Source organism: Balaenoptera physalus (assembly GCF_965194825.1).
Source record: "Balaenoptera physalus genome assembly, chromosome: 7".
NCBI lineage: Eukaryota > Metazoa > Chordata > Mammalia > Artiodactyla > Balaenopteridae > Balaenoptera > Balaenoptera physalus.
The window spans coordinates 35,894,056-35,908,638 of NC_138886.1; the positions used below are offsets into that span (position 1 = coordinate 35,894,056).

Below are 14,583 nucleotides of genomic sequence, written 5' to 3' on the forward strand. Positions count from 1 at the left end.
CCAGCTGTGGTCACTGAGATGGTGAATAACTGGCAAATTGAACCCAGGCTCGACGGACTCGTGCACTTGTCCCCATGTGATGCCCCTGCTCGGTAGGGCCCGTTCCGTGTTGCACGAAGCACTTTCACTTCTGTGATCCCAGTTGGGTCTCCTGATGGCCCACGAGAGAGGCAGGGCACGGGCAATCCCAGAACTGGCAATGGCTTGCAAAGAAGAGCCCAAGCTACGCTGGGCTTCTCAGAAGCCCAGGCACCTGACTCGGCCTCTCTGAGAGGGGAGGGCCGGGGAGGGATGGGCTGGTGCTTCAGCAGCCTGTGGCGCAGGCCAGCAGCACAATTTAATGCGTGTTCTCTGCAGCACATTAATTTGCCGTGCACCCTGGGAGGTGCCTCTGCGGGGTGGGCTCGGTTTTCCTCGGCAAGCAGCACACCTGCCCAGCCTGCGTCTTGTGTGGGCCCCCTCGGTAGTGGTTTCCAATCTTGCTGTGTGGTTTGGGGAAACAACTGGAGGGAGAGGGTGTCATCTGGTTTGGCTCTGTTGGTTCTGGGCCCATATCTTGTGACATCCACCAGCCTGTTACCCTCTAGACCAGAAGTGGATGGGCCAAGGCACTGGTTTAGGATTTGTGACAGGCCTTGGTCCCTTTTCATGAGATCAGAAGCCTATCTGAGGCTTTTCTGACTTCGACATGTACCTTTTGACTATTTCTTAAAATAAATGGGCAGTCAGCCCGACGTGGAAGGAGGCTGAGAACCTGATAATACACATTCCTCAAGTCTCTACCATTGTCTGATCTCCTCCCAGGCGGGTGGCCTGGGATCGGGACTCTGGGTTCACAGATGAGAATGTTCAGAGAGGGGAGGATCTGCCTGAAGGCCCGGTAGGACGTGGAGGGTGTCCAACTCCCAGTCCAGGGCTTTTACACTCGGTCCTCAAGCCATGACCTCACCCTTTAGCTGGAAAGGTCCAGCAGGTGCTTCCCACCATGCTTGACTTCATTTCAAACCCACCCTAGATTTGGAGCTTGGTGGTTAAGAGCACAGGCTGCCTGGTTTCTAATCCTGCCCCACAGCCCTGCCTGGCCCATTTTCTGCCTGTGCACCCTCGGGCAAGTTACTTAACCTCTCTCAGCTTCAGTGGCCTCCTCTAAATACTGGAGGAAATAACAAGCATAGCTGGGAGCACTTACATGGGCCAGGCACCTTTCTAAGGGCCTCACCTGTAGTAACTCTTTCATCCTTTTTTTTTTTTTTTTTTTTTTTACTACTTTTGGCTGCGTTGGGTCTTTGTTGCTGTGCGTGGGCTTTCTCTAGTTGCGGCGAGCAGGGGCTGCTCTTCGTTGCGGTGAGCAGGGGCTGCTCTTCGTTGCGGTACACGGGCTTCTCATTGCAGTGGCTTCTCTTGTTGTGGAGCATGGGCTCTAAGCGTGAGGGCTTCAGTAGTTGTGGCGCACGGGCTCTAGAGTGCTGGCTCAGTAGTTGTGGCGCACGGGCTTAGTTGCTCCGCGGCATGTGGGATCTTCCTGGACCAGGGCTCGAACCCGTGTCCCCTGCATTGGCAGGCAGATTCTTAACCACTGCACCACCAGGGAAGCCCCTCTTTCATCCTTTTAAACACTCTAAGGAGGTGGTGTTATTATTAGCCCCATTTTATAGATGAGGAAACTGAGGTGAAATCTTGCCCAAGATTACAAAACAACTAGTCAGGAGCAGAGCTGGGATTTGAATCCAGTAGTCTGCTCCCAGAGCCGGTGCGCTTAACCGCTAGGCTCATCCTCTCAGTATCACCACCAACAATAATAATAACTTCTACCTTGTAGGATTGTTTTGATGATTAAATGAGACAAGGCGCATAAAGCACGTAGAAGAGTACCTGGCAAATAGAGCTCAGCAGAGCTCCAACCATCGTACGTGAATTCAACCGCACGGCGGGGACACCCAGCGGTGGGTGGGTGAGCTTTCTGAGACTTTCCACCTTCGTGTAGAGTGTGGCTTCCTTCTTCACTTACCGTCTTTCACATTTCGTTCTTCAAATGATTTATGGGGCACAAAGGAAGACAGGCAGCCCAAAAGGGCAGTGCGCTTGCGTAGGGAGTGGGCAGTGAGGGGCTCGAGCCAGGCACTTGCCTCACGCACAATCACCCCACCAGGGAGGAACTGTTGCAGAGCCTTCCTGCTTCCTTAAACATGTGAGGAAGGGGAAGCTGGATCACTCGCCCAAGGTCACACGGCGGGTAGGAGTCAGGACTGGGATTTGGGCTCCGGGTGGGCTTGTGTTTTTAGTTAACGGTGCGGTCTTTGCTGGGTTGGCAGTGGGGAGCCATTGCAGGTTCTGACAATGGCTTGGGGAGAGCAGAGCCACACCTTCAAAGACTGATCTGGCTGTGCTCTCGGGTGAGCTATGGAGCTATGGTGGCACTATTGAGTGTTTGCTCTGTGCTGGGCCCTGTGCTGGGGGCTTTACATGCATTTGTTAACTTAATCCACGCAACAACACGATGAGGCAGATCTTCATGTATAGATGAGAAAACGGACACAGAGAGGCTAAGCAACTTGCTCAAGATCACACAGCCAACAAGGGTGGACCCAGGGTCTGAATTGAGACTGCCAGGCTGTGGCCTTTGTCCCTAACTACCATGCCACACTGTGCCCTTTTACAAAGATTTAAAGTCCCCCAATCTGGGAGGTCACCTCAGGGGAACTCGATGCTTTGTGTGTATTCATTTATTCATTCCACTTTCCATTTAGTAATCATCTAGTTTATGTATAAACCAATTCTTGGGAAGGAAGAGACTCCCAACCATTGGATTTGGGAAGTGTGTTCTGCATTAGCAGCCTGGGGTCGGTAAACGTGATGAGAATATTGTCAGCCCTGAGTCAGGGCGGCGGGGGGACTGGGACACCTCCAAGTTTCAGTCCAGCCACGGGACTCCATGGTTCCGAGACGTTGGGAGGCAAGAATACATCTTCAATATCCTCCAGCCAGCTTGGGTGGGTGCGTACCATAACCAGGAGTGGAGGCGAGGAGGGTTTCCATCAGCAATCGAATCTCCTGGTGGTCTTTTCCATGGCCATGCACCGTACAAGGGTTCTCCAAGGACCCATCCTGGACTGAGATGGACAACTGGGCTTTTCTCCATCTGCTACTTGTGATTATATAGGTCCCAAGCCAACTTTCAAAACAGTGGTTTGTCATATCAGTTTCTCAGATAAGAGATGCACATAATCATGCTGGAGAGTCAGAAGTTCACCCTCCTCCAATGACAGCACCCAGGTTCATCTCCGTGAACCAGCATCCCTGCACCTCGACCGCTGCAGCGGCGAAGGCTCTGGAGGTCTGTAAGCAGGCAGCTTGCCCTCCGCCAAGCACCCCAGGCTGCTGAGGTTTGGGCTTCTTATGTCGGATTATATTGTTTTCCCGTCTCCATCCTTGCTGCTCACCTGTCACTTCTCCTAACATCAGTTTGCCTGGCTCTAGAAGTCTCTCTCTCTCTTCTTATTTTGCTGTTTTCAATCTGCTGGCAGCTGGGAAACCAAGCCACTGAGCTCGTTGGAACTGTGTGCAGATGAGGACCTGGCCTGCCAGAGCTGGTGCCCAGGGGGGCTCTAGGGACAGGCTTTGTGCCCACCTTTTGGCTACTCACAGCCAGATTGTCAGGACTGAGGTTCCCTGATGGCACATTTCGGATGGGCGGGACATCACTGCATTTTCTGTCTGTGCAGGGCTGGGTGCTGGCGTGGGGGAGGCCTGGTGGGACCATAAGCTGTGGATGTGTGACTTGGCCAAGATGCTCCTGGCATCATGATGTTGTCCTTGAAAGCGAGGAGTTCCCGCCATGACAGCTCTGGCCCAGGAGCTGCTGAGGTGGGAGCAGGGGGGAGGGTGGGGAGTGTGCCCTTTGTGCATCCTAGATTCATTATTATCTCCCCTTCAAGACTGTCAGTGAGCCCCTTGGGGCACAGACAGTGTCTGATTCTTAAGAAAAAGTTAATTTTAAATCAGAAAGTTAATTTTGAATAAAAAGTAATACATGCATGTGGTTAAATATTTAAACCATACAGAAAAATATAAAATGGAAAATAGTTCTCCTTTCCCCAACCTCAGCTCTTCCATCCGTAATCCCTCACCCCAAAGTTAACCATGTTTTGTGTATACTTCCAGTAACATTTTTATGCATCTATCAGCAGATAGATTTATCCACTTTTTACTGGCACAAATAAAATCACACTGTGCACAGTGCTCTTCTGCACTTTGCTTTATTCACTTAATAATGTATCTTGGAGCTCTTTCCACAGTCCGCACACTCAAATCTGCCTCGTTGTTTTTCAGAAGTGTGCAATATTCCATCACAGGGAAGTATCATAATTTATTTAATCCAGCCATTATGATAGACACTTGGATTGTCTCCCTCCCTCCTCACCTTCCCTCCTTCCTTCCCATTAAATATAAATCTTGGTGTACTTTTCTGTGTGTTTCCGTAGGTAAAGTCCTAGAAGTAGAATTGCAGGTCAAAAGTAGGTGTGTTTTGTTTTTTGCAATTCACCTATTGAAGAAGAATAATGAGGGGAGGGGGGCGGTAAAGGTATGGACTCTGGCATCAGTTGGCCTCAGTTTGCCTCCAAGTGCCACCATCTTATCTGCAAATTAGGGATTATAAAGGTTTATATCTCCCAGGGTGGCTGTGACACTTAAATGAGATCATACATATAAGCACTTCGAATGGTGCCTGGCGCATGGTAAGAGCTGAATAAACAATCATTGTTATTGTTGTGGATATTATTATTACTGTTATTATCATCTCCAGGTCCTCTGGTGCTAGAACTCAGTAGGGATCAGATAATGCATGAATGAATGAGTGAACAAATGAATGAGTGAAGACCTGAGCTAGCCCACAGTGGCCCTTGCTGTCCTCTTGCCGTAAATACTGGCTTCCGTCTCTCCCTGGAGCAGCACCTGTCCTGGCAGGGACGCCCGGAGCCATGAGCGTGGCAGAGCCACTTTGCAGTCTTGCTCACTAGAACCCTGCCTTTGTTGGTTTATTACGTTGGATCAACAGTTGCTAGTTGAGGAAGATCATGTCATAAATGAACATGGAAATATTGACTGAGCCCCAGTATCTGCTCTAAAATGCCAGGCAGATGAAATTCAAACATTTTCTTGAAATTGAAACACAGTTGTTGGAGTCCGGAAGTTCCCAGTGATTCCAGGGGAGTAGATGAGGTCGGTTGGAATGAAGGAATGGGGAGGCTTGAGGCTGCAAAGTAAACAGAGCCCTGATGAATGAATTCTCAGAGTTGTCTTCCCTGCTAGACAAATCCGGATTAGATCTTTAGCCAGGGCAATTAGAGGAGGGCTAGTCAGAATTAGTTGAAAGTGGGGATTAAGTAATTTGGGGGAAAGAAATTGAGGGTTATTATTTCTAAGTAAATAACACCACCTAAACTAATGGCTGATAAACCTGTCATTAGGAGCCGGCCAGGTCTGCTTTAATGACTGGATAGGCCCGTCTGCAATTAGCACGTCCATTGTGTGCAGGCAATTGGGCTACTCCCTCGTTGCCAGCCTCTCCCCTCTAGGTGAAACACTCCCCCTGCACCCACCAGCTCACACACCCTTTGCTTGTGGCAGGTCTGAACAAAGGGAGACTCCGGAGCAGCCCCTGTTCAAACTGTCACACATTTCAAACGCCAGCTGGAAAGAACGAGCCTGGTGGCATACGCACTTCGTGTACACACACGCCGGGGGTTTGTGCAGCAGGATTAATCCCCTTCCCAGATCCTGGGTGTTGGGTTGTTCCTCTTTCCCTCTCCTACGGCGGCAGTTGTTTACTGCCACCTGCTTTGGTGTTGGTTGAAAATCTTCAACTCAACTCACTCAGGGTTTGTTGGCTTTTTCCTATAACGAGTGTCAAAGTATAATTTTTAAAAAATTAAGAACATAGCTCATGTACAAATATAGAATGAACACATGAAGATTTTACTCAACTCATATTAATGAGCGAACCTATAAAAAGATAAAAGTGGTTCCAAGAACATTTGAGGAACAGGGTTTATATTGTCCATGGAGAAAGGCATTTTTAAAAAATGTTGCAATAAAATGGCTAGATTAGATACAAAATTGGTTAATGCCCTGTAGGGCAATAAACCCAAACCTTTGGGGTTATCTTTTCTACTTGATAGAAATCTACACATTAATGTGTAACTTCCCTATTTCTAGGCTCTAATCAAACAGTAAAGAATCATCAAACACAGGCATATTCTCTTAGAAGTATGATCCCTGGGTGTGCCTGTTAAATAGTGCCCTGTGACATTGAAAGGCTATGTTTCCCACCTTTATGACCTTTTCTTTTTAAGTTTTCATAATGTTTCTTAACATGCAGAAGGCTTTCTCATGGTTCTGTGGCTCTGAGGAAGTGTTTACTGAGAAAATGTTGTAGAAGTAGAAGTGTCTGCAGTTCTGGTTAAATTATTGAACCAAGACAGAATCAGAAGCGTTGGCTTCAGGGCCCTCACTGAGTTCCTGCGCGATTCCAAGCTGTCCTTCAGGGGGAGCCGAGCGGTTTGGTGGCTGGATGCCGGGGCTCTGGAAGAGCAGCCTTGACAAGCCATCCAGACAGAGGGTAGGGCAGGGACAGGGCAGGGGGCTGAGAGGAGGTTGCCAGGAAACAGAGTGAAGGGAAGAACAGTCTGACCTGGCAGGTCGGGCCAGGGAGGAGAGGGCACCGAGGCAATGGAGAGTCAGGAGGGGCTTCGGGACTGACTGGGCTTGAGGGAGAACGGGTGTCTTGGAAGCTGGCGTGGCTGGGAGGCTGGGACTGTCCCCTCACCCCCCCCGAAACAAGGAAGATGGCAGGCGGTTAGGATGGCCGCAGGGAGCTGGCTGTGGTCGTGCCCCAGTTTCTCAGCAGTCGCCTCCTGCAGTGCTTTTCCTCCATCCCCTGGCCTGTTCTGCCCTGCACGGTGGTTACCTCTTTCGTAGTTACCTGGACACCCAGGAAGGGCTCATGTCCTTAAAAGGCCTGGCAGCTGGTGAAGTTGGTGGGGGTGATGGTGTGGGGAGGTTCAGACAGGATTCGAGAGCTTTGAGGATAGGAAAGGTTGAGAATTGGCCGTCTGAGGGCTAAACACGGGCTTTGGATAAGTTTTCTTTGGCCCTCAGTGTACATTTTAGAAACTGGATTTGAGTCAACATTCACATAGACAGGCGATTCCCAAATGAAATGAAACCAGCTTCTTCTGAAAACTAGCCACAGCCGAGTAGGACCTGCTTTCCGGGCCAGGTGCCTGTTCGCCCTTGTGGACACTTGGTGAGGAGGCCATGGCGGTAAAGTGCAGGGCGACAGCCCCCATCTCCTGCCGTAAGTTCCTTTCCTGAAGACAGAAACAAGACTGATACTTACCCTCCTTTCACTAGGATTTAATCCAGGGGCCCCAGGGTACCTGATGCTTTAGGCGGGAGTGCTGAGGCTAGGTGGGCAGGAACTTCCATCTCTATAGTAGCTGGCCCGTCTTCCATTTCCAACAACACAGGGGTAAAATGAGGCCTCTGACCTATAGAATGTTGGAGCAGAAAAAACCCTCAGAGGCCATCTGTTCCCACTGCTTGAGTGTTCTGATGGGAAAACTAAGGCCCAGAGAGGTGGTAGAACTTACCTGAGGTCACACAGCAAGTCACCATTGCCCCAGCCTGGGGTGTGCAGGCTTCCTGGGCATTAAGAGTCTCCAGTGGATATGATCGCCAGTTTGGAAGGGACTTAGCCTTCCCCAGCCAGCTCTGCCATATTCCCTTAGAGCTTGGGCTTTGTGGGTGGAGACTACCCTCCTCTGGGCAGAACCTCCAACCCAGGGCTGTCAAGGCTGGCAGACCTGCTCTGGCCATTGAACCATCACCAGCATCCTGCTCCCATCTTGTTCACAATAATTCATGCCTCCTCAGTGGCTCGCTTTCTTCTTTCTCTCGCTCACACACAGTCAGGCAGATAGAGGGGGAGTTTGGTTGGTGCCCTGCGGTATTCAGAATGAAGGGTTTGCACACTGTCAGGGTAATGAATTCTGTAAGGGTTTGAAGTGAGGGGATGGGAGGATCTCCATGTCATGTGTCTGGGAGTGACAACCCCCAGTGGTTAATTACTGCCACACGATGAGAATGGAGCTGGTAGCAAAATGAGGTAAGTTCATTATGAGCTAAATTTGAAGTTAATTGGATTCAGATTTCCCCCCATTAGTGTACATAGAGAGAGCCTACCTAGAAATGGCCTGTATGAAAAAGAAAAAGTTGCATCCAAGCAAAAAGATAAATCAGGCCTAGTTATCTTGCGGAGTTCATGATGAAGGGCTTTCTGAGATGTTGATGAGATGGGAACCAAAGTTTCTTTCAGACGGGAGAACCAATGTCTTTTGATTAGTTTCACCTTGGCAGACGTTTTCTGAGCACCTACTGTGTGCCCGGCCAGTGCAGGGAAGGGAGGGATGTGAGCAGCTCTTGCTGTCTGGGGACCTCCAGTTTACGGGCAGGAAGAGGACAAGCGCCCAGTGCACTGGGGGAGTGTGAGGAATCTGGTGCCAGAATGCCTAAGTTTGGATATGGCTCCATTTCTTACTAGCTGTGAGACCTTGGGCAGGTACCTAACCTCTTTGTGTTTTAGTTCCACATCTGTAAAATGGGGATAATAGTAGGACTTACCTTACAGAGTTTCTGAGCATTAAATGGGTTAATATCTACAAAACACAGTGAACAGTGTTTGGAATGCTGCCTAGTGTTAGAACAGTGCCTGGCATATAGTAAGTGCTGCAAAAATGTTGGCGATCATGATTATCAGCTGTACGACCTTGGGCACATCAACTGCTTGAGGCCTTCATTTCCTCATCTGTAGAGTGGGGAAAATAATAGCACCCACATTCTGGGGTTGTTGTGAGTGTTGACTGAGATAAGGCATGTAAAGTACTGGCCCAGGGCCTGGCTCATAGGAACCTCTAAGGAAGTTGTTGCTCTGTTGGTTGACTAGTCACCAAAGTGGCCCAGATTCAAGGCAAGGGGACATAGACCCCTTCCCTCTATGAGAAGGCTAGCAAAGAAGACATGTTTTGCGGACATGTTTTAATACTGTCACAGCAAGCACCACATTGTTTTGCTCCCAATAAGTACGCTCTTTTTCCGATTACAAAAGGAGGACTGAAGCTCAGATGATTGTATTACTTGCCAAAGGTCAGACGGCTGGGAAGTGGTGGTGCTAAGTTTGCACCCAGACCTGTGTGATTCCAAATTCCACGCCCCCTGCCAGGCCCAGGAGTCCAGATTTGGCTCTGGAGGCAACTGGGGGCCTGTATGAGAGTTGAGCAGGTGAAGGTGGCTTCGTGCCCCCTGCAGCCTGACACCCTCTGCACTGGCTTGAGCGTCTCCTCCCTCGGGATGGGTCTGGCCTCCAGAGGCCACTTCCTCCACCAGTGTCAGCTGTGGCTAAGCCAGCCCTGCGCCCCCTCCCCTTCACTCGTTTGTATTTTGAGCATTCCAAACTCACGCACCTCCAGGGCCAACAGTCTACTTTTGTCCCTTCCCTACCATCGTCCCTCCGTGGTTTTCCAAAGTTAGTCATTTGGAACCTGAACTTGAAGTTCTCTAAGGGTTCTGACCTGGGATTGTGTGGAGGACAGCAACCTGCTGCAAAGGCGTGGGGAGGCCAGGGTTCAGTTCCTGGCTTCCATCGCCTGTGCCAGGCGGGGCCCTCCGGCTTCTCGTTCTTCTGCACAGCTGCACAGCACCCCAGTGTGTGTGCGCGCCACAGTTTATTCACCCAGTTCTCTAGGCTTGGGCCTTTAGGTCATTTCCAGTACTTTGTAGTTACAAATAGTGCTGCAGTGACTAACCCGTGTGTATGCATTTGTGTATTGCTGAAGGCGTCTGTATGTTCAGGGTAAATCCCTAGAAGTGAGATTGCTTGTTGGAAGGGTAAACACTTGTGCGGTTTTGTTAGATGTTGCCAAATCCCCCTCCACATGGGGTTGTACAATTTTGCATTTAATTTGCATTTCTAGTATTATGAGTAAACTGAACGTCTTTTCAATTTGTTTGTCATTTTACATATATATATAGATATTTTTTTTTTTGGTGAGTTTTATGTTCATGAATTTTGTGCATTTTTCTATGGGATTTTTGTTCTTTTCCCTTTGATTCTTATGTGCTCTTGATATATCGGGATAGTAGCCGTTTATCTACGGTATATGCTGCAAATAATTTCTTTCAGTCCGCCATTTATCATTTGACTTTGCTTATTTTGTTTTTACCAGGCAAGAGATTTTTGGTCTGTTTTATTAAGTAATCCATTTAATCAATCTTTTATTGTATATTTTTTCTTTAAAGATAATTTTATTTGGTTTCAGAAACAGTTTAATAGTATGTCCTTCCTACATTTTTGGTGTCAAATGACTTTTTCTTTTTCAAGATGATGGTGATGATAGATGGCAAGAATAAAAAATAACAGTGCTATTGAGATATACTTCACATACCATACAATTCACCCATATGAGGTGTACAATTCAATGACTTTTAGTGCACTCACAAAGTCATGCAACCATCACCATGACCAATTTTAGAACATTGCACCCCCCCCCCCAAAAAAAGACCTCATATCCATTAGCAGTTCCTCCCTTCCCCCTGTTTCCCACCCCCAGACTAAGGCAACCACTAATCTACTTTTTGTCTCCATAAATTTGCCTATTCTGGACATTTTATATTAATAGAATCATACAATATGTAGTCTTTTGTGGCTGGCTTCTTTCACTTAGCGTAATGATTTCAAGTTCATCCATGTTGTAGAATGTATCAGTACTTCATTCCTTTTTATTGCCAAATATTCCATTGTATGGATACACCATATTTTCTTTATCCATTCATCAGTTGATGGATACTCGAATTGTTTCTACTTTTTGGCTACTATGAATAATGCTGCTTTAAGCATACGTGTACATGTTTTGTGTGGACATATGTTTTTGTTTCTCTTGGAGTGAATTACTGGGTCACATGGTAACTCTATGTTTAACTTTTTGAGGAACTTCCAGACTTTTCTAAAGTGGCTGCACCATTTTATATTCCCACCAGCAGTGTATAAGGGTTCCAATTTTCCACATCTTTCCCAATGCTGTCAAAATCTGTCTTTTTGATTATAGCCATTCTAATGGGTATGAAGTGGTGTTTCATTGTGGTTTTGATTTGCATTTCCCTGATAGCGAATCGGCCATTTTTGTATATCTTCTTTAGATGGGATCAGGATTTTAAAGCATATGTAACAGCAGCAGAAACCGTTGAGGTTCAGATGTGACCAAAAGAACAGCCCCTGTTGAAGAAAGAACCAAATCCCAGGAGACAGGAGAGCTGGATTCCAGTCCCAGCCTTGCCTCAAATCAGTAGAGTGTCATGCGCAAGTCCCTTCCCTTCTCAGGAGCCTCTTATCCATCTCAGGCAGATGGGGGGGTGTGGACCTCGTGCGGCTTGGCCCCAGGAGCCCCCTGCACCAGGCAGCCTCCTATCAGGATAATACCTGCATCTTTCAGGAGGCAGATCTGGCCTCCTGCTGGTGTGGTCCTGGCTCCCACCTCAACACATATATCACAAAAACCGTGTAGTTGAATTTCCTTCTGCATGAGGGAGCCAGTAAGTCATGGTGACGCTGTGGCCTGAAGGCAGGGCTCAGCCTGCTGTCCCAGCTGAGAGTCGGATGGACAGAAGCACAGCCAGGTACCTGTGCAAGGCAGTGGAGTGGACTGGCTAAACATGGTCTTTGCCACTGGATTGCTTGGGTTCAAACCCTGGCCCTTACTGTGCAGCCCTGGACAAATTACTTGACCTTTCTCCATCTCATTATCCTATAAAGTGGGGAAAGTATCGGTACCTTACCTCATAGGGTTGTTGAGGGTTAAATGAGTTAATGATTTAAAAGACGGAGAATAGAGCCTGGTGTTTACAATTTCTGTGTAAGCGTTTGTGGTTTGTTGCTGTCATCAGGGTGTTTGTGGTTTGAGTCTGGGGCCGGGGCCGAGTGGGTGCGCCATGGGTCAGTGGGGAAGCCGACGCATTAGAGCAGCCCCAGCCTGCGCTCTCTCTACACGTTTCACAGTCTGGCCCCTGGCACCACGATCTTGCACCGAGTATTCTGACACTTGTGCTCACTCTGCTTCCTGAGACATCTTTTCAGTGGCCCTTGGGTCACCAAATCTCTGTAGCAAGTGTGGAGAAGACTGTGTTGGGCCTGGGTGCTCCCGCAACCCCCAACAGGATGCTGCTTAAGATAGAGGTGGCTCCTGGGCTGATGTTAGGAAACATGGGCAGACGTACCTGGGCCCATTGCTCCCCTCTCCCTGCCATGGGTCTCAGTTTTTCCCTCTGCAAAATGGCACAGGGGTTGGTCAAGAAGAGCTCTGCGAGCCCTTGACCCCGGATGGAGGGGAGTATTATGGCCTCCAGAGAGTTCCTGCTTCTCTAGCCTTTCGTTCACTTAAATGTTTGTAGGCCTCTGCCATTCCAGCCTTGGGGTACAAAGACTTGATCCTGGAGCTTAGACTGTGCAGAAAGGAGCTGCCGTGGAGGGCTGTGGTTGCTGGGTCAGAAGAAGGAGGGGATGCGGGGTGGCCGGGAGGGGGCAAGCCTCTTGAAATCACCATGTAAGTGTGGTCAGTTCTGTCAACCCCACTTTTCTGTCTGATCTCAGCTCTCATGGGGAGTCACATGCAGTTCGGGGGGCGATCAGGACTCCGGGAGGTAAACCTTGGGGCACCTGCTGTGCTGCAGCAATGCCACGTGTGAAGAGACACGAGCCATGCTTGTCACAAGCCAGATGCCCAGTCCAAAGCCAGGGAGGTGCTGAGCAGAGGGAGGGGGCCGGGGGCCTGCTGTCGAGCAGCTGCCTTGTGCTCTGTAAGGGTCCGGAAGACAAGCAGAACCTGTGAAACGAGGCAGCCTCTGGGCGCTGGCTGGACAGTCTTTGAGTGACTGGCACTGGAAGGGCTGTTATTTCATATGGGGGACCATTTATAGGCTCATATCACACGCTGCCTTGGATTCTCTGGGCGGCATTGGTCAGAGGTGGTCCCTCCTCTTGGGCCACCTGCTAGCGGTGCGGGAGCTCAAAGTCGTCTACCTGTGTCCTGCTGGTAGCACCCCACTGGGCCCTAGGGGAGGCTCCTGGGCCCCAGCCTGGCTCTGCAGGGTCAGGGGCTGGTCCCCCACACCGCTGGACCTCTTCTGGCCTTCCCAGTCCTCAGTGTCCACATCCAGAAGAGGTCAAGGTTCCGCCCTCTCTCCCTCCCTCATCCCAAGGGCACCTGATTTCCCACCCATTTCCCAGGATGGCTGACAGCAGGGGCATCCCTTTCTTTTAGGGGCAACTGCCAATTCCGCCCACCAGGGTAGGGTCTCGTCCTCAGAGCTCAGCAGGTAATCACTGAACAGTCCCGTCTCCCAGGGTCTGGATTGCTGGTCTGTGCGTGAGCACCTTGGTACATACATGTGACTGGCAGTGTTTGAAGAGCTGTAGCCCCGCTCTTTCCCTGAGCGGCAAACCTCAGTGGCACTTCCCTTACAGAGTTCTACCACTTTGGGGTTTTCTTCCACACGGCCTGGAACCCAGACCACTTGGCTGCTGCATTCATTCACACATTTATTCATGAAGACCTACTATAGATGCTAAGCCCTGTGGTGGAGGCAGGCGTTCTGGGTGCTGAACGAGGGGTCGCCCCTGCCCTCAGGAGCTGACAGCCTGCAACGAGGTGGACATGTGCCCACTGGATGTCTGCCTCCGAGGGCTGAGGCCGTAACCTCCATGTCCCAGAGTCCAGAACAGTGTCTGGTGTCAGGAGGTGCTTCCTGCACCATCACTGAATGAATGACAAGCTCTAAGCCCAAAGAGGAAAAGTTCAGTGAGGACCAGATACGGGTCTGAGGCAGGCAGAGCCCCGCCCACTGTCAAGGAAGAGGAGGAGGGAGGCGGTTGAGCTGGTCTTTGAAGGAGGCTGGTGTTGGGCCGTGTGCAGAGGGCACAGCAGAAGAAAAGGTGTGGGATGGAGAAGTCCAAGCCCTACTTGGGGAGTAGAGAGCAAGGGGAGCTGGTCAGAGCTCCAGTTTCCCAGGGATGTGGCAGAGCCATCCCTGCTTCCTGCTGAGTGGAGCCTGGGCGGCTGGAGGGGTGGGTAAGCGTGTGTGTGTGTGTGTGTGTGTGTGTGTGTGTGTGCGCACGCGCGTGCATGCACATGCACGTGGACTGGAGGCACATTGGTGTTAAGCATCCAGACGTGACAAATGTGCAGATGTCCAGGGAGCTGTGGACATGAGCAGCTGGCCGTGGAGATGCTCACCCTGTGATTTGTTGCTTTGATTCCTCAGGCCGCGACTTGGCGAGCACGACCCTCCCCGGGTACCCTCCGCATGTCCCCCCCGCCGGACAGGGCAGCTACTCAGCGCCGACACTGACAGGGATGGTGCCTGGTGAGTTTGCGCTCTCTGCGTCTCTGTAGCAGGCGACGTTCGGGGTTCCGGGGGGCATCCCCGCAAACAGCCCAGATGACCTCTCTGCTTCTGAGAAGTGGACCGGAATAA

General features: G+C 50.1%; 1 protein-coding gene across 1 annotated transcript in view; it reads left to right on the forward strand.

Annotated features, from left to right (window-relative positions):
- PAX5 (paired box 5) overlaps positions 1-14,583 on the forward strand; it is a 185,530-nt gene that overhangs the window by 128,322 nt on the left and 42,625 nt on the right. Inside the window, exon 8 of the mRNA XM_082468811.1 lies at positions 14,371-14,472. Within this exon, the coding sequence (XP_082324937.1) occupies positions 14,371-14,472 (102 nt within the window). The remainder of the gene's footprint in view (positions 1-14,370; positions 14,473-14,583) is intronic.